The following is a 25,598-nucleotide window of genomic DNA, read 5'->3' on the forward strand; positions in this document are numbered from 1 at the left end:
ACTTCTTCTCGTTTTAACGACAGATTTTTATCTACTCAACATCTATACGAAAACTCGATGTTTCACGAATTCTTGCCGATAAGAAATAAGACGAACAAACGCACCTACGAATCTAAAATTCAATGTAGATATTAATATATTCGTTTCTACAAGTGTAAACCAAAATAGTACAATAGCAGTAATAATAACGATTTACGATACAATGGTAATAATACAATTACGAATACAAAGTACCGAATTTGTTAAATCGTCGAATGATATCAATGAAAAATATGCGCTGTTTCCAAACGATGAGTTTTTTTTTTTTTCCATTTTTTATAAAGTCAGCATCTGCAAGCAAGTTCGAATTCATTATAACGTAGAGGTTGGAAGAAACGTATGCACTACGATTTCCTAGGATTCCGTTGTATGTAGAAAAAATACCTTGAAAGCAAGTGTTCAGAGCTTTGACATTATACGTGGTACGTGAGACTAGAATATCTTTTCTTACATTCAGACAGCTTGATACAATGGAGGATTATAATGGTCAATGGGGATGGCTGTTGAAGAATAACCATCGATAAGTCAATTTATTGATTAGTCGTTAGATGCGTGATAAATACAATACGGATTTTAAAGAAAGAAAGAAGGATAGAGAGAAAGAAAGAAAGAAGGAAGGAAGGAAAGAAAAAAAAGAAAGAAAGAGAGAAAAAAAGAGAAGAAACAATAAAGAAATATATCAACCTAATCGATTGTTAATCGTAATTCAAATGCATACGTCCCTTTTGCATTTTCTACTTGCGTTAAGATCATTCGCCATCGAAAGACGACGATGGAATACCTTTACTCGAAGGAAAAAAAAAAAAAAAAAGAGAGAGAGAGAAGGAAAGCGGTGGCGGCGGCGGCGACGGGGAGAACAAAAAATACATTACCTTTGATCTAAAGTATACGTAAAAGATTAAAATGCCTTTTCTAAGAATAATGCTACTCGAACGAAGGTTACGTATGGTTTCGCATACGTAGCGGAGAAACAAGAAAAAGAAAATGGAAAGAAAGGAAAGGAAAATATCGTTAAAGTTTTCTGGATACGCTTACAGGTCGTTCTCGATAAGCCTTAATACATTCATACGCGTATCTTCTTCTGCCTCCTGCGGTAAAAAAGCTACTTGTTCTGCATCGGTTTAGGCCATAAAAGCGTCGACGATAATTTGTCAAATATAGGTAGCAAAAGTGTTATATAAATCGGTGTAGCGGAGATCGGCGCAGTGAAACCTAGACGATGAAAATCTGTTCACAAGAGTACTCAGACCCTATATGCTTTTTACAAATAGCCGACTCCTCTTTTCCAAAGGAAATCATTCCCAAGGAATCGTCCGTTGGAAGAACTAAAACTCTGATCGAATCTGCGTGAAAATCTGTATGCCACTTTGTTCACACCGCTCGTGTCTACACCGCGACGTCGACGACTTTTCTGCATCAAAGTAACGAGATCGTAGACCCGACGGCAGAGGTCCAGCCTAGTCGTCGTTGACCTCGATTGGAATACTAGTGGTGAATGTCGGGGTCTCTAGCTCTTCGTGCTTCTTCATTTTCATGCTCTGCAACGACAACGTAAGACAAGAATGTTACGGAATAATAAATAAAAGAAAGGAAAAGGTTGGCCGCGATTGCTTTGGCATATATCAGACCTGTTGTAACTTGTAATGGTTGATGATATCCTGATCAGCTGGGCAACTTTGCAAGAAGGCATCCAGCCTGTACATATGGTGCATATATCGCCATAGATGCACTAAAGTTTCCGGAATCTCAAAGTCCGCAAAGTATTTGCCGGCCACCCTGATATGTTGGAGTCGTGGCATAAGTTCGCAGTCGAAACAGCACATCGTATCGCCTGTGAGGAAACGAGTACCCTTACGACCTAGATGCTCGTCGATTTTGCGCAAGTGTGCCATCAGGGACGATGATTTCGGATCTTTATCCTTATCCTTGGCGTTCAGTAGTAACAGTTTCAATTTCTAGAACAAAAATAGCGTGTTTAAAAATCGCTTAGCGGCTGCTAAAGTCTCTTAGAGGCGAGAAAGTAGCGGTTTCTCGGCGGAGCGGCTTTTAGCAGTTATATACATACACTGAACAAGTTTTCAACGAGCGTAGCCACTTCTTTGTCTTGCACGAAGAGATTGTGTCCACCGGGAATGTTCTTCATTATGTGCCGTTCGATTTTCTCGTTTTCCAATATCGCGTCGCCGTTATCGATTAGGATCGGCGGCGGCGTTGCCTGGAAATTGGTACGGAAATCGGGCGGCGGTTTCTGCATGTCGACCGTGGTCACCTTTAGAGAGATTGTTTTCAATTCGGCGAGGAGATACAGGTCCATAAAGTATTCCTGGCAGAAGAGGCACGCACCCTTTCGACGACCGTCGATCGTAGATGCCTGCAAATACATATATTCCCATTGTCAATTTATCGTATATCGCGGGTCGATCGACAGTGGCCGCGCGTAACGAGGAAAAAATTAATCGATGGTCACTTTCACCGTCTCTCTAATCTAAAATAGTCTGTTCAAACGCGAAAGAATCCCTCGAGCGACGCGAACACGAAACGATATCCGTTTTCTCCAGTTGATCGAGCAAACCGAGAGCACACGTATCTAGCATACTCGCTCCGCTCTCATTTTCTCCGTGTCACGGTTTATTTATTTCCCTCGATGACGCAGCTCGCTTTATTCCTTACCAAAAGATACGCTCGCAGCTAAAAGCTTCGGCTCGCCCATATGAGAAGAAACGCGTTTTATTTCAAGCCCGCTGAACAGTAAAAAAAAAAAAAAAAACCCCGTATTCCAGCTACATATCTATCGTGACTCTCGTGAGATTCGCTTCCCGAATTCTCGCGTGTCTATGTTTGCTTTAATTATTAGACAGAGAGAGAGAGAGAGAGAGAGAGAGAGAGAGAGAGAGAGAGAGAGAGAGAGAGAGTAAAAAAAGAAAAAAGAAAAGAAAAAGAGTAAAAGATTGGCCCGGTATCGATGCAATTCGGATAAATTAAAGATGGGCAACGTGCCAGCTTTTACCAAGAACACGGTTTCTATTTTCATTTCGTTTCAACGATCATCTCGCTCCAGCCTCTGAGCTGTTCGAGATATTAGTCGGCAACTATGGTAGCCTGACGTTGAACGATAAAAAGGAACTGATTATTATTTTCTTTTTCTTTTTCTTTTTCTTTTTTTTTTTTTTACGATGACGCAAGTTCGACCTGCGAGTTTCAAGAGCGAATGACGCGAGAAATCCCGATTCCCAAGAAACGAACGTGGGGCCTCTCATCTGCGAAGCTCGGCAACTTTTCGGCCAAGGCTAAAACGCGGCACTTTTGTGCTTGGTCAGTTCCGTGTTTTCGAAGATACAACGAGCAGCGAATCGGCGGACACCGATTACTTGCCGATTACGTAACAGACGTGGCAATTATATTACGCAAGAATCGTACTGAAAAATAATAGAAACGACATTTTCTGGATAGAAAAGGCAAAGAACAAGCATAAGGTAGAGGTTGGATCGATTTTTGATTTGGGTAACGCGTTATCCGTGTCACGAGAAATAGCAATGGCGCGGAAAGCGTTGACGCCGAATCAAATGTCACGAGGCATCGAACGTGTTCCATCGGAACGCGCAAGAGTAATCTTTCGCTCTCTGACCGCGTGCCTGCCGCCGTTGCTTCTTCCTTTCTCTCGCTCTCGCCGTTTGAAAATTCAATTGCGATCGTCGTTGCACGGTACGTCTATCGTCGTAGTATAATATCGTATCATTTTGCAACGACAAAGTCTCGGGTAACACGATCCTCGAATTTTTGCCCAGCAAGCTGCCTGAAACGTGGATGAGCCGAACACGAAACGCGCGTGTCGATAGTCTATCGAAGCGAATTCCTCGTTTCTTTTGAAATAAGCGCGTTTCTACGCGCATCGCTGCAACTAAGTAGTTACACGGGATTCCCGTTTCAACTTGACCGACGAACAGAGTTATAGAACGCATCGAGCGGTTTTCCATGCTCTCCCGCGGCTTTTACCTGCGATGCACATACGATTAGAACGCTTGGCTTCGGTATATTGGCTATAGAAGAGGACAAGACGTAAAAAGGAAGGGAACAATGCTCACGGATGCAACACGTCATCCAACAACTTGCTGTATAATGCACGGCATACGGTAAATAGGCGAATATTCGCTCTCGCAAACCAACGTCTAACAGCGGTACACGTACGTGCATAATGAATACAGTTGTATGACGCATATACTATGTATGTCGTAGGTTTTTTGCGTATTCTAAGGATACGACGACCGTCACATCGTTTTCTCTCTCTCTCTCTCTCTCTCTCTCTCGCTTTACTATAACCTTTTAGCTGATACACCACTATGAATAAAAATGGACGATCAACTGTAAAACGATTAACGCTTAAGCTAGATCTAGCTGCTTACAATCGGCTACAATAAAAATTCCTTTTCTCTCGTGGGAAAATTTGCATTGGCGTATCTCTGCCGTGTCTGAGATCGCCAGTCTGCTCGGACACACCGGTACACCGAATTTTATATATTACTTTATACAGTACGTACAACGGAATACGTTGCACGCAGACCATTTTACCCCACTTTATTTATCGCATTAGAGCATTTTAGCCCACGCATCAAGATCATACCCTGTATGCAAAGAAGAAGGCAAAGATGACTCATTCTCGAGACGGGGACGAGATTAACGGTTAAAGGATTTACGGCGAATTCACGAGGACCGACGAGAAGTAACGTCGATCAGCAAGCTGAAGAGAGAACTATGACGGACGATGAAGAGAAAAGGGGGGAAGGGGAGGTGTTTACGCACGGGGGAAAGCCAGAAGAGCGAGGAAAGCGGAAGGTAAAGGAGTTCATCGTTTAACGGTAGAATCTCGAGGACCTCGCCGAGCTCCCCGTCGTTTCATCCCGTTTGACACACTTTACGAAGACCTCGCATGATCGCCTTCCGAGTGCAAGGTCGGCCAGTTACCATTAAATCTCTTCTTGTAACGAACGCCGTCGTTGAGCAGTCCCTCGCTCCTGTAGGATTCTACTTATAAGGCTGTCTGTATCTGCTGCCTCGTCGCTGGACTCTGAATTTTTATGCGTTTACAACACAATTATGCTTACATTACGAAACATTTAGGCGTTTCATCTTAGATCAGAGACGCGATTCCTATATGGTATGTCGTTGCCTGTGAGCGTAACGTTTCATTTTTCAGAAACGAATACTCGAGTTTCGTTGGGGCGCTAATAAAGTTTTAAAACGTTTCGCACAATGCACACGACGTATATTCACGAAACATTCGTAACGCGCAAAAGCAGATAAAATATTCAAAGTAGTACCGGTACTCGCCATAACGTTTGATAGGCAACAGAAATCTATGCCTGATCTAGGTTCCATTGCTCTTTTTCTTTTTCTTGGTCAGCGTGTAATTACAAAAATTCACAGCATTCCAAGCATGAAAATTAGGTCCATGGAAGAGTATTCAGCTTGAAAATCTTTCTTTTAGTTAACCAGCTAAGACGAGGTATCGAGATATTTGGTTTCTTAAACTCTTATAACGTAATATATATAACAGGACATTTTTAACGTAATATCTACCATATAAATTCCATTACTTACTAGATTCTATCGTATTTATGTTTAGAAAAATGAACACCGACTACATATTTACAATTTTTTCTTCGTATCTTAATTTTTTACTTCAGCGATTTTAATTCGATCAACAGGTTATAAACCTTGAACGTTCCAAATCTCCGATATCGGCTATCGGATCTCTTTAAACTCTAATCTCGCTCTATCTATCAATCTATCTATCTAATCTAATCTAATCTAATCTAATCTAATCTAAAATATTTAAAGCACTTTAATCTAGAGCTTTCAGACAATCTAAATTCACGAAAACTTTCGAATCATTCTGCAAAAGAGATCCGTTAAACGAGAAAAGAGAACGAGAATCGTATCTCGGATGAAAATTCGACGATCGAAATGTAACGAATCTTGTTCACCGATTGTCTCGTGAGACGTGTGCGACGAAATCGATTCCAATACGTTCGCTTGGTTATTTATTTATTAAGATGCTGACAACGATAAGAAGAAGAGCTGTTTACGATAGATTACTGATACGATAAGATTAGCGTTACCCATTGCCTGAAACAACCAACCGTTAGATTCGATTGGCGAAAGTTTAATCGACAATTCGTAATTGGACAATCGAAGGAAGCCTCTTTCCTTCTATGGAAACGTTTTTCTAGAAAATATGGTGAAAGAGCATTCCGAGAAATGGAATCGAGTTCGTTCTCGATTAAATCGATCGCCGCACGAGTCTAGCTCCGTTATCTCTATATCGAGAAACAAAATTCATCTTTTAATACGTACACGCATTGTTTGCAGTTACATGTAATATTCCCGATATAATGCGATAGAATAACAACATGAAACCATTAAAAAGAATTATTGAGTCATCGAATTATTTTACCACTGACACTCGTACACATTTGCCAAATTAATTTCGATCGTTATCTTTCGATATTACCTACCGATTCTAATCGAAAAGTACGATATCAAGATCGCAAAGATTCTTTATTTTCGCGGTACTCTAATTAGTACAAGAACAGACCGGAACCTTCCAGTTGTTTTCTTATCCTTCGTATAGCGATGGCTACATACATATAAATGCTTCTCTAATCTCGTTAAATTGATATATGGCCGGTGCAAATGCGTCGTCGTGGTCGCGCAAGTTTGTATTTTCGACTGACGAATTAGGCGGGAAAAAGGGAGAGGCGGGGAGGAAGAGAAGTTGGTCCACTGGAAGCGTCCATTAAAAGCGAACAGACTCCAAAAAAAAAAAAAAAAAAAAAGAAAAAAAGAAAAAAGAAAGAAGAAAAAGAGAGAGAGAGAGAGAGAGAGAAAGAGAAAATATAGGAATATAAATAAAGGAAAAATATATTATCGTCAAAATGTATCGTACGTATGAGATAAGAGCCAAGGGTTTCCTTTTTCTACAGAGGAGTCAATGACGTAGAAAACGCGGCCAACCAGAATCACCGTTCGTACATACGTATTTACGTCTGTATTTCTTCGCATAGCGTTACGTCGGTTTCCTCGCAGGAAATGGTTTCGTATACTTACCATATTCGCAGATGTCCCTTGTGCTTGCAACTAGTAATCGACGAATACGAAAAGCTTTCGAAATAACGCGTCTCACGCTCTGCCACCATATTCCAGTAACGTATCAAAGTTCAATTTATTGTCGTTCGTTCGATTTTCGACACATCTCATCGATCAGCGAATTAATTGACTAAACTGTAGAAAGCGTGATGAAAACAAAGGCGATAGAAGCGGTTCGACGCTACTTGTAAACGGTCGATGGTCACTCGAAGCAGCTTCTCTATTTTCCATACCGTAAACTATAAACGATGCACACGTATCTCGGTCGGAAACGGTCGTTTCGACGGCGACTCCTCGTCACCGGATAGAAGAGGAAGAAACATCGGGAGGAAGAAGAAGAAAGTACAGGAAGAAAACCAGTCATTCGATCCACGCCCATATCGTGCACGAAACGATCGCCTTTTTTCCCTATCTCTTCCTCCTTCCTCGTCTTCGTTCCACGCGTAGTATAAACTCACCTTGATGATCAACTCGATCTCGGGAACGTCGCCGTTGCTCGTGCCGTTCTCGTGGCTGTCGTCCGCCATCCTTACAATCCTACTCCCTTAGTTTAGACGAAAGGCACTTTTTTATCGTACTCCGCAGTTCACTATCGAACAGGACAGCTCCTTCCTCTACGACCAACTGCAACAGTACGCGATGGAGGCTCGCGAAATACTGACGCAGCGCGTGCTTCGCCACGTTTACGACAATAGCGCCGCGCCATGGAGAACCACGCAATTCCACGTTACCGACCTCGGTTGGCATACCAGAGAATGCTCGTCCAAATTCTAACGTTTACGGAAGCGGCAACCTTCCGCCCTTTCAATTGCAAAGACGTATGTACATATAAATGCAGCTGCGCAGAAAAGTATCCGAGCACTCATTAACATTATAATGCCTAAATGCTACAATGCCGAAACACGGCTATCGCGATTATACATATTGTATCGGTTAAATTTGAAACAGATCCGAAAATGTACTATCCCCAACTTGCAAAATATTTATTGAAATCAATATACTTTTCAAAGGTTGTCAAAGTATTTCAACGGTCATTCGTTATATTACATCATATTCGTGCTATTAACAAGCGAGGCGATTCTATGCACCAAGTTTTCACAATAAGCGTATGTTTGCAACGAACGCTTTGTAACGTTTATACATAAACATTTTCCAATTTGTTTCAAGATAGTCGTGTTTCGTCGCTAGTGAGATAATAGATATATACGTGACAAATTAGTGTTCAATATATGCGTACCAAATCGAAAAGAAAAATTCGATGTATCGAAAGAAGGGTTGTCGATACTTTAGATTCGGTTACTTCAAATTCAAATGAAAGTATCTATGAAATTGGAATTGAAGAACTTAAATAACTGTGGGTTGAATAAAACGAATTTCTCAGCTACATTATTTACGCCTTATATTGTTAACGATAGTGCTTAAACAATAGAGCAACAATAATAAAACAGCATTTCATATGTACATAATTAATAATATTCTTCTTATCGTACCAGACGTCAGTTTCTCTTGTCTCGAAGATCGCACGACGTACGTACGCATAACTGTCTATAAAATTGTACGACTAAAACCTTCTACACAACATTCATACCATTTTACACTTTTCTTATATCCTTCGTATATGTGTGTGTGTGTGTGTGTGTGTGTGTGTGTATGTATATTACGATGCTAAACGAATATAACGGAGAATGGGAGAAAGAGAGGAGTATGAAAGATCGATAGAAAAGATTTAGCAGTTAGATGTACAATATTGTCTATCGGTAGAAATGATCCAAACTATCGTTTCACTTAGTGTTTCGATATTTTCCTCTTTGTTAATTCACGATGGAACGATGCACACAGATAATCGATTGTATCCGCCGAAAGATATATAATAATATATCTAGCTTTTTTTTTTCTTTTTCGTTGAATTTTGTAACGTTTTGAATATCTACTTAAATGAGATTAAAAACAACAGTCTCTCGTGATTCTAAATTTCACATTCCTGTATATAAGGATGGGGTATTTCGACTATGGAATGGATTATTTACCGAAACGCACGCGCTCGCGCGCGCGTACGCACACACGCCCACACACTCAGTAAGGTTTATACATTACAAATAATAACTTTAACAACAAGAATTAGCTCTATGAACTGACTAATTTCGGTTTAGTTTATTAAATGTTGGTGAAAGGCACGCAGGTTCGTTGATTCATTTATGTATGTAAAAACAAAGACGTAGAATATTCGACTTGAAAATTTCACACTTGATATATAGAATAAACTGCGGTAGGAAATTCTGTTCAAATATCTCGTATTGCTATTTTCTTATATGCTGTTAAAATAATTCAAGTCTTTATTAAAAAAAAAAAAAAGAAAAAAAAAAGAAGAAGAAACAAACAGTATTAATATATATATGTATATATTATGAGATATTATACGAGTATCTATAATACCATTTGTTTTCCTATGCTTTTCCTATGCCTAACAACAAAGTCTCTGCAGTGTTTGGCGTCGAGACTAAAGCTACTATCGATATTCAGTAGGCATCTGATAAATATCAAATATTATGATAAATATATGATTAACATAATTATAATAGTAATTGACTAATTTTGGTTTCGCAAAGATGTATGTTCCTAATTTGCCTATTCGTTTCCCGGACCTTCATCACGCTTTCGAACGAACATACGATATCCGTACGAATTGCCTTCTTCTTTCCGAAAGAACTCTCAATTTGATTCAATTTCGCAACGGATCCAAACTTTCCAACGAAAAGTCATCGGTATCGATCGACAGACCTCTACTAAAACCATCCTGCAACACCAATATGGTAAAAATGAAAGATATTTAAATATATGGCAGTTTCACGTTAGTCACGAACTATACCTTCATTTCGAGCAGCTTCTTATCTAAAAGACCAATCGCATTTTCTAATTCTTGTTGGCTAGGATTAGAAATCGCCGTTGTAGCTCCGAATTCGCCCATTTCAAATGGATCATTGAATTCATTTTTTGCGTTAACGGATGGCGTGGGATTGAAAGGAATACTACCAAATAAATCTTCTTTCAGCCCATTTTGACGTCTGGAATCCTTCGCTTTCGGCGGTGGAGCCACTAAATAAACGTAGAATATTAGAGTTTACTAGGAGAAACAGAGATCGGATGTTTCGTAATCGAGGGGATAAAATCCGAATCGATTTTTCAGCCAGCACCTGTGCAACACGATTTATTCGTAGTTGTAGGACGCTTACCTCAGCGCGGTCTAGACTGACGGGTGGATCGAAAAGCAAAGGATAAAAGAACGACGAGCCGCGAAATGACCGAGTGAAGGGACAAAGATGAAAAAGGATAAGAGGGGGAATTCCTTTCGCGTAACGGAGAATAACTAAACTAGACTGCAAGAAATAGAAAGAAATTAACTTACGCAATGGTGGTGGACTTGTAGTGCCATTGCTTTGTGAGAAAAAGTTGGAATTGGAGGACACTTGACCATTTAGAAGACTGTTATGACTGGATTGATGATTTGTCAAACCATTTGCTGCAGTTTCGTATGCTCTAGGGTTGAAATCCTCCTCGAATTCGTCCATCAACAGCCCTTCCAATTTGGTACCAACCGACGGTGTTGGTGTAGGTTCGCTCCTTTTCATGGAAAACCATTAAATATAACTTACCTTGTCTTAAAATACGTTTATCTTAGATATTTCTACATACCCGATAAAGTTATCGTCGAACGTTTTCTCGAAACTCCTTGGAGGAACCGGGGGTGGTTGCTGCGATCCATTCGAGGTATTCCCATTACTGTCGTTTATATTACCAAGGGAAGATTTATTTGCCAAGCCATTTACTTGCGTTGTTTCGTTGATGGCGCCAGGCACGTGCAGAATATCCGGAAGATCGTGTTGCGACAAGTATGCTGACACATCAGCCTGGAAGAAAGTTCTCACGAAGCGTTACGACTTGTATTTTAAAATACGACGCAATACAGTATAAAATATGTTGTTTGCATATCGAACATATTGTTTTTTAGAAATTGTGTTTTAACAAAGGCTAATCGTTGAAACCAACCGATCCTTTGATAGCAGCTATGTCCTGTAACCGCTGGCGATATACGTTATTCTCGTGTTCCAATCGTTTTATTTTTTGCTGCAGCACCATGCAGCGCCTTTGCGTTTCCAAATCTTTGCCCGATGTTTCTAAGAACCGCCTGTAGGCCAAGTCAAAGGCTTGGCCGATCGTCAACGTGATCTCTTCAGCTAATTTATCGCTAACGAAGACGAAGCAAGTATGCCTCTCGGCGTCTTCCTCTTTTGCGATAAAGCTGAAGAACTTTTTCTCGCCTTTATCATCAGCACAGTACGATATTCTGTGTAGTGGATATTGGTGCATAATTCGCTAAAAAATGAAGCGGTTCGTTAACTGGCAGGCTTCGCAACACGACAACGATGCGACAGGATATATAAGAAATACTGCGATACCTTTGCCGATGTTTTCGTTTTCGGCTCCTGAATTGCAACTCCGTCGATGCTTATGGTCAGTTCCACCTTAGGTGTTTTCGTTCCTTCGCTTTTCCTCAACTGTTGATTAAACTTGAGCTTACAAATAGCTTCTTTGACAACCTCGATGCCTTTAGGTTGATCCACTTCTGTGCTGCCCAGATACTAAAAAGCATAACAAGCAAATTACGATGGAAATAATTTATTTTGTAAACAAAGAAAAAAGAATCCTTGATAATCGAGCGTGCAAATGTTGCGTTATACGTTTCGTTTATATGTCTTTTTCTCTTTGTCCGCTTATATTACGATAAACGAACCATTGCCTCGCGATAATAACCCTAATATACAACTCTAATCGCAATAACAAATTATATCGTATATAGGATGACGTCGAGAACAAATGGTCAATTGCACGACAAACGGAGCAATTAGTAATTCGTTTTATCTTTCGGTTTGAATCGTTAAAAAGGAATTCGTTGAAGAGTTGAAATCGTAAAGAGACAAAAAGGGTATCTTTTACGAAGATCGCACTTATCGCGGTATACGCGGTGACGGCTCGTTCAATTCGCTCGAAAGAATAGCGAAACTTATTCGTCGGCGAAATTTCAAGGTACAACAGACTTTTCGTCACTTCCAACTTTGACCAGTTTCAGTTTATTCTTAACGCGTGTGTATTCGTATCGCGATAAACGTACACGCATATACGTGCGATACAGTCGCAGTGGCAGGTGGCGAAGAGAACATCGTATGGCAATTATGCAATTTTTAAGCGCGATAAATTAATTGGACAAACGTTTGTCCTGTCGGATATCATCGATTATTAAAAGATCAAGAACGACGGCCTTGCCAGGTTACGAAATCGACGATAGATAAAAATGTTTATTTAGCGCTGTACGCTGGCAGAAAATTGGGAACGATTACGGCGGATCTTGGTTCGCTTTCTTCTTCGTCGAGCATTATTGGAATTATTTCCTCGCGTCTTCGTGCCGTGCGTTATCAGCTAAAAAACTATCCGAGTTGGAGCAGTTGGCGCAGATCGAGCGGTCCAACTATAGTTTCAGGAATTCTAGTTTATCCGTTTTCCACGTTCGTTCCTACGTATACGTACATTCACCGTAATTTTCATCTATCCTGCCACAGATCACACAATCGTGCAGGAGACACCGTTCCAAGTTCAATTAACCTTGCCGGAAAGCTTGAATACGCGGATGAATATCGAGCGAACGTTTATTTTTACTCGCGATTTGCAAATTTCGCAACAGAGCCGACCTCGCCGCCGCATTACTAAACTCGGTTATTATGACTTGGATGATATCGTCCAAGCCTCGTGTAAACATACAGTTTATAAAAGCTAAGCTTCTTTCGTCTTTTCTTTTCTCTTTGAATTCTTAGGAAAAGCGGTTATGCGGTTCTGCGAGTAGCACAGCGACGAAAGTAAACTGTACCTTGACTAAGTAGGCGATGTGGCCTTTTTGGAGCGCATCTGGTGGGTGTATCCAATTCCTATTCGTTCCTGCAAATAGAATTCACTGATCTTACGCATAACCGTACACGCTGCGTCGCACACGCCGCAGTCATAAAGAAACCGGCTTACCATTCTTGCTGGTTTGATTTTTACTGTTGGCTGAGTTCTGCGCCCATTTCAATAACGTTGAGTTTCTCATATCGTCGGTTCTTTAATTTTCACCTATTCACCGATACCTGTAAAAAAAAAAAAAGTTGCAAAATTATTTTTGACGCCACGCGCAACAAGGAAGAATTTCCTCTTTGTCCTGTCTCTATCGCGAACTTGAGATTGTTTCTGTTAAAAGGAAAGACTAAAACGCTTTTCGCTATTCACGAGTGATAGTGGGAAGCGGGTCGGATTTTTTCCTCCGTTTGTTTCGATCGTACGATCCAGCAGCGATACATGGGTAAAATAATCAAGACCGATGCATCCTCCGTAACGATATATTCCGTTTATCGTTCGTCGAGGAAAGCATTTCCCGTCAGTCGTTCTATCGCAAACTCGTTTCTGCCGGCGACCCTAGCGAATTTCGGTGGATACGATATACCTAGCCGAGAGGAGCGAAACGATAAGGAGCAAATAGCTGTATCCGCCGATAATACCGCCGCGTATATCGTTCCTCGAATGGACTGGCAAACCGCGTAAAACCGGCTTAAGGCTTCAGGCGCGGACGATTGTTCACCGTTGTAGCAGTCAGCCTTGGGCACGAAGGCTAAATCCTTTCGCGTTTCATCATCTCGCACATGACACTATTCGCACTTTGCGACTACTCTACCGATTCAATTGGATCAAACGCGCGTTTGATGGTTCGCACTCGAACAACTCGTCCAACAACTGCAAGAACTTTGGTCCGGTGTATCCTTATATATCCTATAGCAGTACGTATTATCAGCGGTAACCCGGATCGTTGTCGAACGTCGCAGCCACGCCTCGATCGTTTCGTCGCGCAGCCAGACTCCGTTGCTGAAATTTCCAAGGGTTGCTTTCTTTTCTAACGCGGTCTGTTTCGATCGAACGAACGGCTAGTTTCGAAGCAACTCGAGCGGAATGAGGCTAACGAGAAAGAAGGAGAATTCCTCGGTGTGTTAACTGAAAAATGAGCGCAATCACGATCTCGCTTTTGTGCGCAGAGCGTGCCGGTTCGCGCCGGTATCCTGTACATTCTATTTGAGAAGCGTTTAAGCGTTGAAAGGTGGAGGTTCGGATTTAATGCACGACTTCCTATTCCTCCCACGTAGCCACAAAGAGGTCGAAGCAAAGCGTTTGCCCGGTCCGCGTGTATCGTGCGCCGGTTGTTGCCGTGGTTCTTCGCTGTACGAGCCCTATATGAGCCGTATCGTACACCGGAATAAAAGCCGGGCAATGCCGTGCCTTTCCGTGACTTGTCCTACACCTATACTCTGTGCTCTGTATTCTGTGTTCTGTGCTCCGTCCTCCGTGCTCTGTGCTCTGTATGCTCTGTATGCTCTATATACTCTATGCTCTATACTCTGGACCGTATACTCTATGCCATAGTCCCTTTCCGTCCGACTCGCACAACTACCTTCTTTGTCCTTCTCTGGAATCGCGTTCAACTTGCGCGCGTTCGTCGTCCTACACGTCACGCCGCGCCGGCTCTTGCAACTCATGAGAACTGGGTTCCGTCGTTCTCGGTGACACAATGCGTTACCAATTACCCGAGAAAGGAGCAACGCGAACGAATACGTTTCCACCGAGATCCCTCGTTCTACCAATGACTCGACAGTGCAGAGTTTGCAAGGATGATTACGGGACTGTAACTCATATTTTTACACAACGTTCAAACCGCGTATATTCTCATGATTCAGAAATTACGTGAAATTCATAAGCGGAATCGACAGTGCGAGTAGTAAACCGCCGGTGGACTTGGATCGCCGGTGCGTACAACACCTGTTGCGTGACAGCTTGCATCCAGCTCTACCCGGTGTTCCGTTTGAAACTCGACTCGTGCACGATGTATCCGATGTATCCGATGTATCCGATGCGATGGAAGGACGAAAAAAGTCGGAAGCAAGCGCGTGCCTCGTGTGACACGCGCGTTTCGTATCGCGTATCTCGTATCCACGTGCCGCATATTCGTCCTTTCGATTCTCCGATTCGTGTGCTTAACGTTACGCGATAATGCGTCGAATATATAGGAAACGCCAGGCTAAATGATAAACGCGAATAGAGGAATGCACCGTGGTGGCACTGCTAGCAAAGTGGCACTTCTCAACGAAGATTGCGCGGCGTGTACGAATCGATCGAGCAAACTGCCTTTTCTCAATTCCACTCGAACCCTGTGTACCAGCACCGCATGCACGCACCGTCGAGAAACGTACGCTAATAATACTACGCGATACGAAAGTCGCAACCGTTCCGCCTGTACTTGCAAAGTATCGCATTACGAGCCCATCCAGTTTAAACAACGCAACGGGCACAGTACCTTCCCTAACCCGTTGAACCTTTTTTTCCTCTCTTCTTTTTTCCTTCTTTGCGGGATTTTTAAAACGTTTAATTACCGGCAAAAGTTCCCGTTGCGAATAACAAACAGGTAACGTTGGTGGGTAGCACGAGACTGCAACTACGCGTACTCGTATCCCGGACAACGTTAACAACTTTCGCCAGCAATTTCGAACGAGCCGCGAACGAATCTGTCCCTTCCCCGGTCAGTTTTTCCTTTTGCTAGACGCTTGCCACCTTAACCGTACACATCTCGCACCAGACAATGTAATTACTCTATTAGACGACCGTTAGAACGTAGACGCGGTATGTATATAGGAAGAGGTACGCGATAGAAGGTCGCAATATCGGTCAAGCGTCAAAGTTGGAGAGGCTTGGACGGCCGAACGGACAGGTATCGGAGACCTCTGCTATTCCCCTGCTATTCCCCTGCTACTCCCCTGCTATTTCCCCTGCTATTTCCCCTGTTTGCCTTTTATTCTAAACCATCGGAAGGCAGTTGTCGCTAAAGTTCCCCTCGTTCGCGGTGTTTACGCTATCTTTCGTTCTTTAAATTGTCACCGTTTCTCTTGTTATAATTCGGCATCGGCTACCACTTTAAATTCTAAAGGGAAAAAACACCTATTCTGTGGAGCGATTAATTGCCATCGTCGGGCAAGAACGGGAGGAAGGAAAGCGAAGAAAGAAAAAAAAAAAAGAAAAGAAGACAGAATCACATTAGCTAGCCTTGGCTCGATCTCTAATAAAAAGCATAAAATGTTGCTCGACGCTTTGATTCAGGAGTTCGCTGTGTACGCCAAGACTATTACGAAACATTTGGTAATGCCTATCCTCACTGTCGAGAAAAGAAAAAAGCTACGTTCCAGCAGAGGAAACAATTGCGTAGAATTTTCTAATCGCTTGCCAAGACACTGACACCGTTTAAAGTTAAACAACGCAGTCGATTACGAACCAACGCAACGTAGTTTTTCTCTCAACTAACCCCAGCCAACACAGCTATGCGTATGTTAATAGCGGATTGCATAACGTTCAAGGTGAGACTCTGTCACCGATACGTCAGATATATTTTACCGTCCCCTGACCATCATCCCTAGAATCAATCGATCAACCGCCGTTGTTAATTCGATCCTCGCCCCTTATTCGGACAACGATTAAGCCCCCTGCTGCTTATCGTCGAAACGTTCACGCGCAATCAGCAGTCTCGCACGAAACTTTCTAATTTAAAACGGACACGGAAGATTCGTCGAAAGTATTTTTGACCAACGTGTGAAATCGAACGCGAAATCGTTAGCGCGTGAAGCGAACTGCCGAGACTGGAGAGAGAGAAAGAGAGAGAGAGAGAGAGAGATAAGAACGCGAGAAGGGGAAGAAGGAAGGAACGCGAAGAACTCACGAGCACCTTTCGCGAGTCATTACCCGAAGAATCTACGTGGCACCATCAATCTACGATTAAACGTACATTCGACAGGGCTAACCGTAATTGCCACTATTTTTCCAGCGGATGCGGACGATCAGAGAATGCTTTCTCTCGCGCTTCTACCGCCGTCAATCATTTTCAGCTGATCCATTTAGGCGAAAAATCAGCTTCGTGCCGTTAACGATCGCGATCATGACCCACATTCGATTTATCGAAAAAAAAAGAAAAAAAAAAAAAAACGCGCAGCCTGCAAACGATCTATCGGCATCGAACAAAACGATGCATCTTTCGTCGTTGTCTGCTTTCCAATGTCAATACGGAAACTCATTGTCCCAGTTAAACCTGTTTCTTACATTTTCACTAAAAACTAGTAACTGCTAAGAAATACGGTTATCCCAGCAAATCGACGATGCCTCTAACGTCGATTGACAACGATCGAGAAATGCAGTTTCATTTGCAACGTCGTATCTTCTTCCGCCCCCCCCACCGCCCCCCTTCGCTCTACACCTGCCTCTAAATGTACTCTAAACGTATATTTTTTTTTCTCCGTCCTCCAGCGTTATTACGGTGGTCGCCACGCGAATATCGTATTACGAGTTCCTGGTCGAGCGGCACGCTCGAGAAAAGGAAAAGAGAAGATAGAAATTTAACGTCGTCTCGGCAACTGCAAATCATTGCGTAATGCGAACAATCGTTACGGTTACATTTCCAAGCGTGAACAAACTCTGGTTCGTCAGGCAGTTTCTTAACGGCATCGAGCAAACTCTTCGCCGTCAAATGCTTCTTCCTCTCATAGTTGCTCAACTATACCGACGAAAAAGTTAACGAAGGCGCCGCTCGACTTATTATCTTTCGATTCAATTCCAATTCAAACGCAACTTGCCCTTTCGAACGCCGACCTCTGACATTAGTTTCCATATCAGGCCTTTTGTGCACCGATAATCCTAAGTCTGCATACGCATAAAAGATCATCTACGTGTTTTTTAAATCCACTTATCCACGATTAAAGTTACCGATAACCTCTAGGTTGCAGCATTTTTTAAAGGTATTTCGCGGCCTCTAAATACTCGTACGACTGTGAAGATTGAGACTACGCGACCCAATTAATATTACGATTCGTATAACGATTAATAGAACGATATCGCGATCTCAATAAGAAAATTCTGTCGCGTCACCATCGTACATACGTAGAATCGTACATCGCGGCTTCGAAGTTTCGCGTGTTATTATCGTTGAGAGCAGATCCATTACGAACAGACAACAAAGTAAATAGCGCAACGTCGGTAGAAAGTAGAAGGTTCAAAGGTACTGTGGTCACTCGGCTTACAAAGAGCGTAACGTAATCTTGGTCGTAAACTTTTCGAACGTTGCTATTCGAACGTAAAGTTGGCCAATGAAAAGTGAAACCGCAAACGTGCTTCGTTTTTCCACTTTCGTGTGAGAAGCATCGATGATTCCAACGAATGATTCGTTTCCATTTAGATGCATCAAGTCGCAAGGACAACTGCGATCTACGCGGATAGGAACGCGCCCCGCACAAGCACGAGCGATGACTTTCGAATCCGCGACGATTTATACAGGCAAAGCCGAAGGGTGAGCCGAGATAGCTGCTTTAGCACGTTGCGGTTAAACAAACAAGAGTGCAAAAGTGCTTGGAAGGATAGAGCAGATAGCAGAGGTAGAAGAGATAGAAGAGACAGAAGAGAGTCAACCGACTGCGAAACGTGTCCGAGCATGTGGAAAAGGATGCGGCTGCGAGTCCTTGCGGAACTTTGAAAACTTACCCTGCGCGTTCTCTTCACCACGTATGTACGTACGTACGTATGTATGTATGTGTATCCGGAGAAGCTAGACGAATCGCACGTAACACATGCCCACGATCGAGATCGATTCGCCAACGAGTTACGAGTTACAAAGTTACAAGGAGCAGCGACGAACCCACGAGCAAATCGGCAAGTATCGGAAAAGAAAGAAGGAAAAGGAAAAGACGAGAAGCTCAATAAACGCGAATCGTTCGACTACTCATGGCGAACTGATCGGCGCGCACGTTGATTAGCCGAATGAAACCGAACGACTCGAGCAAACAAGCCTGCAAGCAGCGAGCGCTTCGGAGCTATCGGAGGGGGCCGAGCGCGAACGATCTCGACCGACTCCACTGGCGGAACCAGTCGTGGGAGTCGAATCGCTGCGGTGCTGCTACATTATTCGGTAGAATGAGAAGGCTCGATAGGTGGTGGTACCAGCCACGGTCGAGACCACGGTCCTTTGTCCTCATCCACTACTTTCCTTCGAATTTACCACCGATTGCCATTACAGATATTCCGTGAAACAGTTCATCTTCCGTCTTTCCTCTATCCGTTCTATCTTATCCTTCTTCCACTTTTATCGTCGCTGTCGCGGAAACCGCTACTGAAATATAAACGAGCCTCGTTACAATATTGACAAAAGCGTACGAACGAAAAAATGACCAGATAACCGTTGCAATGATGAAACGAAACGACGGAAAGACTCTTTAATCATGGACGAAAGACACAAGGACATAGAGAGAAGCGCGATCGTCGATCGCCGATCGTGGACGATTCGATAGAATGAGAAGGGATAAGAGGATGGCGGTACCAGCCACGACCGAGACCATAGTCGTCTATCCTCTTCTGCTGCGGATCATCGAGGGGGAAGGATAGCCTATACTTGCCACAACATCCATTTGTATCCCCCCGGATGATGGAATTTTTACCGTAATCGATCCCCATCGCGATTCATTCGATTTTCACGAGATCCACCGTGATATCATATCGAATATCGTCGATCGAAGGACGCTGCCGCACCGGCTCTTTCATTTTTCACCGAATAAAAACATCCATATCGTTCGCTTCCGAGGTTTCATGAAACCGAGAGAAAGAAATTTAGGACGAGACTCTACGACAGGATGCCCGGCCTGTATTCGCCGGCCTATGTAACACGCGTCAGTTGATAAACCGCGTTAAGCGCCGCTCCTCTCCACTTCTTTGTAGCCTAAAAGTACGAGAACCGCGAACGCAATAGCCTATGCGTGAGAAAATAACGCTGAATTACAGAATCGCCGACCGTACGAAATGAAAGTAGCTTCAAGAGTTTGGCGCAACAGCAACAAATATTTTCCATGCGAATGGCCCGCAAATGGATCTCACAACAAATGGATTTCCCTTTGCGAAATTCTTACGTATAATCAAGATGATTGCACGTTTCCCTCGGCATTTTAACTTTCGTTCGTTAAAATTGAAAATAGATTTGAAACTCCTAAAAGCAAAGTCGACAGTCGGTGCTTAGAACTTGGAAAATTCAATAATCCAACGTCTACTAGTCCAGCCGGTCTAGTAGTCCTCGATATCTTATTTACCGAGATCAAAATTAAATGCCAAATTAGCGGAATTCCCAACGAAAAGACGCAACGTTGTAACGTGACGGAAAGAACAGCAAGATAAAGTATCGTTGAGAGAAAAATCCACTTATGCACGAGCTGTTAATGTTTTCCTACCGCACGAGTACTGGACAGACGTCATCGTGAAATTGATGTGAACGTGAACGCGAAACAAGTCGACAGGTTTTAAGTATGATTCAGCACCGATAACAGAGAACAGAAAACAGAGAACAGAGAACAGAGAACAGAAAACAGAGAACAGAGAACCGGTTTTTTTTCCATATGCATATCTCCTCGTTCATTATACAATCGTACAGCGAAGAGATGATTGCACAATTTTTGTTTTCATCGTCTGCCATCCACGAATGTCAGTTTTACGTCGCATTCTTCTCCGTAAACGCTCGACAAACAAGTCTACCGAGTCTATTTATACCTAGCATTCGCATCTTCGCACGCACGTATTCATACAGAGCAATTTTCTCCGCTCGACCATCTTCTTTTTGGAACTTTCTCGAGTTCCGGTTTCGCTACTGACCACCTCGGACAATATTCGATCGCTAGCGAATTCGTCTTGGACGGTGGATACGCGCGAAAGCAGGGAAAGTATATCTCGATTCGCTATGCTTGACATACATATGCATTAGTGGCGACGCATAAACATTCCATGCGTATCGTTGATACCATGCCCGGCAAGTCCGGAAATTAATTGCAAAAGGAGATCCAAAATCGTGAACGAAGAATTTTATCCCTAAACGATAAAACAAATCTCTCGATGCTGAGAAAGCCAATTTCCACTGTGATATTGGCAATTTAATATCGATCAAACGAACGCAAAAATTCCCTTCAACAATGTACGCCCACCCGATAAAATACGGCAAATACAAAGCTATTAATCTATTATATGTATAATACAATATGCGTGTTTGCGCAGTTTTCATGTATAGAATACATGAATTTAACCGATAATCAATAACGATTACGCCCACCTCTGTAACACTCTTTCACAAAATTGCAATTTCTATGATGGCAATTTTAATTCGCCCATAAAATTGTTAACAAACTGTAAAAACGTTAGTCGGAAATTGCTGAATACTCGACTATCCGTAGAATTTAAATGGCTGTGTCTCAGGCCCGCAATCCTCCATAGATTATCACGGAAGAGGAAAGGATGGAATATAGAATAGATAGATAGAACAGATTCGTGACATATAATTTGCGCGTCAACGATATTTAAACGAAGGTTATCAGAAGAGAGACGAGCATTTCTACGACGACAGTCGTTCATACACGCATAGACTTATCAACTTAATTCGCTTAATGCAAAAGATTATAAAGTATGGACTCCATTTCATGTTCGGAAGTTGTTGGAAAATCCCTAAAACGTAGTTGAAACCTGTAGCAGAGTGGTATACGATTACAAATCCGTGTGCATCGATCGCAAAGAAGTCGAGAGGGCGATTAACGCGTTAACGGCCAAGCTGTAAATACGATTTCCGTGTTTGTAACGGGCGACGCGACGCTCCGTTTCGGGATATCAGTGCAGTGCAGTGCAGCGCGTTTCTTCCGCCTCCCCCTCCCCCCCTCCCCTCCCGGAAGAATAGCCTTTTTCGTATATTGTTTCGTTACGAGGCTTCCACTCATGAACGTGTACGCGAAAAACACGGTCATGAATTAATTACGCGTTCTATATAATACCCATATATCAGCGTGTAATCAGTTGGTTCCTTCGACCGTGATGATCTTGACCGTCAGCAGTCAACAGCTATTCTGTCCACCGTTTTTACCGCGCTAACGCCGTGCCTCGTGACAGGTCATAAACTGAGCTTTCAAACTCATTGTCATACATGAGGGTTCCGGGCAAACTGTACATAGTATGTGATTCTCCGAATACGTTGATATTTTTATTACCTGAACAGTTCAAAGAAGAATTAACGAGTAACAAGCATCGGCGAAATATTAAATCAGCAAAATATTAAACGATCAAGTGTCCCAAGAAATTCGTAGGAAGACACAAAGATTCTTATCGCAAAAGTTCCGTATTAACTAAAAAATCTTTATATATTTACGAGACATTGAAAGTTCACAAAACTCTTTATAGTCTTACACGATGGTATGGGATTAGCAGCCTTGTGTTGCATGCATCCGAGAATCATTTCCGCGGTATCGTCATACGAGACACGTAGCTCGGGCTGCACCGTTCAAATGTACATAATTATTCAGCGACAAGACGCGTCTCGCGGGACACGATGTAATTAGAAACCTATGCGTATTAAATAAGACCATCACCGGATGAGCAACTATTAACTATCAACGAGTTTCTCGCAGACAATTATTCGCCCACCGAACAAAGAATTGTCGAAAAAGAGCATCGCTCTGGTCTCCTTGGATGATAATAATAGCAGATGCGTTCCACGTCTTCGCGGATCGTCGAGTTATTATTGGAGCGTCATTTACATCGAAATAATGCACGTTTATTTGTACACAAGCGCGTAAGTACGTCAACATGACTCGTGGTTACGAGCAACATGGAGACAAAGCGAAACGAAAACGACAATGACAACGTCGTCGGTTCTCTTACCCTGTGCCCCGTGACTTTCTCACAGTGCCGTAGCTAGTACGTAGTTTCGGAGGATGACAAAGTTGCCCCGCTAGTAACTTTGTTTCGCATCGGATCGTCGTAAGGTGCCGTTGTTTATTAAAATTATCAACCGTGTTGCGAATAGAGGCAAATAGAACCTTAAAACCTTCCGAGGCGTCGAACGTCTACTATCGAAGCTTCGACGAAGCTTCTTTCTCTTTCCTGAGAATGACGTACGAATCTGTTAGAATCTTCGTTTCGAAAGAAATAACGGTAAATTTTCAGTTGGAGAGAAGGAGACAAAGAAGCTTTCGTAATTTATCGTTTTATCTCTGCCCTGCTTACGTACTTACCGAAGAAAAGATAGTTTGCCAAAAATGCAATCATCCACGATACGACAATTCGATTCACCTCGTAACCGCCGTTTTTCCCTCTCATTTCTTGAGGAATTGTCATCGTGATCTTCCAGGTCGTGGCCGTAATTTTTTCGACCGATCGAAAGATAAGTGCGATTTCGTAAAACATGGTCGACAGAATTACGAAAAATACGGTAATCGCGCAGCTGAAAACCATCAACGTACGTGTACGCTTATAAATCCTTTTACGTAAGTGCGATTACATTAGTTACACGTTACCAGATTGCTGCTTTTGATCGACTATTATTTCTGGTCATAATTTCAGAATATGCCTATACACATACACGTTCGAAGAAGGATACTGTCTGCTCGTATCCAAACATAATCGACTCGCAAAGACATTATTTAAGAAAAAAACAAACCTGTTCCTCTGTATGTATACGTATATGTTGCAACCAAATACTTCCAACTCCTTAATGCGAGAACGAAAAAAGAAGAGAATCTCTTAGAGAGCAGAATATTTGAAGAAAAAGAAACACGATGACAAAGGATAATGCCCCTCCGAAAGCAAGTCCTCCCGGACGACAGGTACGAGCCTCGTTCGCTGGCTGATTCTACGAAACGTATGCGCCTCGAATCTTTCCGACTATGCACCGGGTGATCCCTTAACAATTATTAGTCGAGTTTCATCAATCTTCTCGAAAATGTCACGTTGGCGAGAAAATTAAGTTCCCTTCTTCAGGTTAACTGCAAAGTATCGACGCGTTGAAAAGTTAAGTATGAAATACTGGGAGCAAGATCGATCGAAAGCAGGAAAGCTGGATCCCGTTGAAGAGCGGTGATATTTCGAACGGATTGACAGTGGGCGTTCGTGCGATATGAAAAGTTATCTACGCTCGGCAATATACATACGTCTATTTATTAAATGATAAGCACGACAAACGATCTCTCTCCGTGCAAGCAATGGAACCACTTCGTCGAATCAGTTGCGACGAAAAGGGAACCCGCACGTACGTACCGTGCGTTTGTCGTGACATCAGATACATATTCGCCGTACGAATACGAAATAAGTTAACTGTGATACAGCTACCGTCAACGTGAAACCGACTGTAAGCCGTAAGAGGTCTTTATGACGTTTCGTCGTATCCACAGGGCACCGTTCCTGTTGTGCCCTTGAGTTAATCCACGACGTGACATCGGAATTTTGATTTATCCGTTCAAACCGTTTCCAATGTTTACGATATCGAATTATCTTCGAGTTCGACAAATCCTGATCGACATAAAACTTGCGAATTTAACAAATACAATTGATTTTCGATAATATAATCCACGCAGTTTGTTTGTTTCCCGGAGAAGTAGCGGTCTGTGTTACGTTTCTAACGTTTCGCAGGAGTAAGTAATGAAAAGCATCGGTTAAATTAAGATGCACGGAATAACAATTACAACGCATAAGGCAAAGGAGCGCGAATCTTAAACATCGTCGTGAGTCACGTGAAGAACAGAAAGCGCGAAAAGGAAAAATGTTTTCACCAGAAATATGCACGATCTATGATCGCCTTTCTGTTAAAGGAACGTTGCATTTGCCAGCGTTGTCTAGATCACGAACAGGCCTTTACATTTGTCTCTGTTCTTCATCTATCCTCGTCCGTCTATCGCCTTTCGCTACTCCGCTCGTATTCGCTTATACCGCGTAAAAATGCCGAAATAGAAAGTCCCGTGTCTCTGGTTTAAAAACGTCTTTATCCGTTTCCTTCTTTCCTTTTCTTTTCGTAAATACCGGCGCGACGCGACGAGACAATTAAAAATAGGCCGATTCTTTTTAGACAGCGAGATCCCAGTTTAATTAAATGTTTTCACTCACCGACACCGATGAATTATTGTGTGACTGGGCGATTGACGTTTCTACACTATCGTCCGCTTTCCCTGAACGCAATCCACCTGTTCCGACAACACAGAACCCACCAATGCGAATGAGAAAAAATCTGTTTGAGAGTTTGAGAGTTAGACGGGTCTGCCTGTCGAGTAGCTAGCTCCCTCTAGCATCGAAACACATTCGTCGCACTGATGTACATACACGTACATGTATATGTGTACATATCAGAATATATCGGCGATTCGTCGCCACCGTGGTTGGTCGCCATGTCCAATAACTTGGGTAGCCATGTTCGCCATTGTACGGCGGCATGTTTTGTATAGTCAAACTCGGCGAAGCCAAACTAACTGTACCAT

The 25,598-nt window shown here is 42.6% G+C and overlaps 2 protein-coding genes across 5 annotated transcripts; both read right to left on the minus strand.

Moving 5' to 3' along the window:
- Positions 1-113: 113 nt before the first annotated feature.
- LOC132913235 (chloride intracellular channel Clic) lies at positions 114-7,882 on the minus strand. Its single transcript, XM_060971403.1, has 4 exons — positions 7,641-7,882; positions 2,105-2,410; positions 1,668-1,994; positions 114-1,577 (listed from the first exon to the last, which is right to left on the minus strand). The coding sequence occupies exons 1-4, from the start codon at positions 7,707-7,709 to the stop codon at positions 1,497-1,499; spliced, it is 783 nt and encodes a 260-aa protein (XP_060827386.1). The 5' UTR covers positions 7,710-7,882; the 3' UTR covers positions 114-1,496.
- Positions 7,883-8,564: 682 nt separating this feature from the next.
- On the minus strand, positions 8,565-25,387 carry LOC132913229 (PTB domain-containing engulfment adapter protein 1-like). Of its 4 annotated transcripts, none has more exons than XM_060971392.1 (9): positions 25,231-25,387; positions 13,249-13,355; positions 13,100-13,167; positions 11,637-11,819; positions 11,227-11,553; positions 10,873-11,087; positions 10,586-10,800; positions 10,049-10,275; positions 8,565-9,976 (listed from the first exon to the last, which is right to left on the minus strand). In XM_060971392.1, exons 2-9 carry the CDS (start codon positions 13,316-13,318, stop codon positions 9,902-9,904), a joined length of 1,380 nt encoding a protein of 459 aa, XP_060827375.1. In that variant the 5' UTR covers positions 13,319-13,355; positions 25,231-25,387; the 3' UTR covers positions 8,565-9,901. The 4 variants fall into 4 exon arrangements, with proteins under 4 accessions (XP_060827375.1, XP_060827378.1, XP_060827376.1 ...); XM_060971395.1 differs by lacking the exon at positions 25,231-25,387 and adding an exon at positions 23,014-23,145; XM_060971393.1 differs by lacking the exon at positions 25,231-25,387 and adding an exon at positions 18,823-19,125.
- Between the last annotated feature and the right edge of the window lie 211 nt (positions 25,388-25,598).

The sequence above is a fragment of the Bombus pascuorum genome, chromosome 13, assembly GCF_905332965.1.
Source record: "Bombus pascuorum chromosome 13, iyBomPasc1.1, whole genome shotgun sequence".
NCBI classification, from domain to species: Eukaryota; Metazoa; Arthropoda; class Insecta; order Hymenoptera; family Apidae; genus Bombus; species Bombus pascuorum.

What these genes read in the sequence shown, in the direction of transcription:
- LOC132913235 (XM_060971403.1), bottom strand. Translation starts at nt 7,709, where the DNA reads ATGGCGGACGACAGCCACGAGAACGGCACGAGCAACGGCGACGTTCCC. An exon ending in AGATCGAGTTGATCATCAAG is followed by an intron (nt 2,411 to 7,640) that starts GTGAGTTTATAC and finishes ATGTATTTGCAG; the next exon opens with GCATCTACGATCGACGGTCG. An exon ending in ACCATTACAAGTTACAACAG is followed by an intron (nt 1,578 to 1,667) that starts GTCTGATATATG and finishes TTGTCGTTGCAG; the next exon opens with AGCATGAAAATGAAGAAGCA.
- LOC132913229 (XM_060971392.1), bottom strand. Translation starts at nt 13,318, where the DNA reads ATGAGAAACTCAACGTTATTGAAATGGGCGCAGAACTCAGCCAACAGT. An exon ending in AAATCAAACCAGCAAGAATG is followed by an intron (nt 13,168 to 13,248) that starts GTAAGCCGGTTT and finishes TTCTATTTGCAG; the next exon opens with GAACGAATAGGAATTGGATA. An exon ending in AGAAGCTGCTCGAAATGAAG is followed by an intron (nt 9,977 to 10,048) that starts GTATAGTTCGTG and finishes TTGGTGTTGCAG; the next exon opens with GATGGTTTTAGTAGAGGTCT.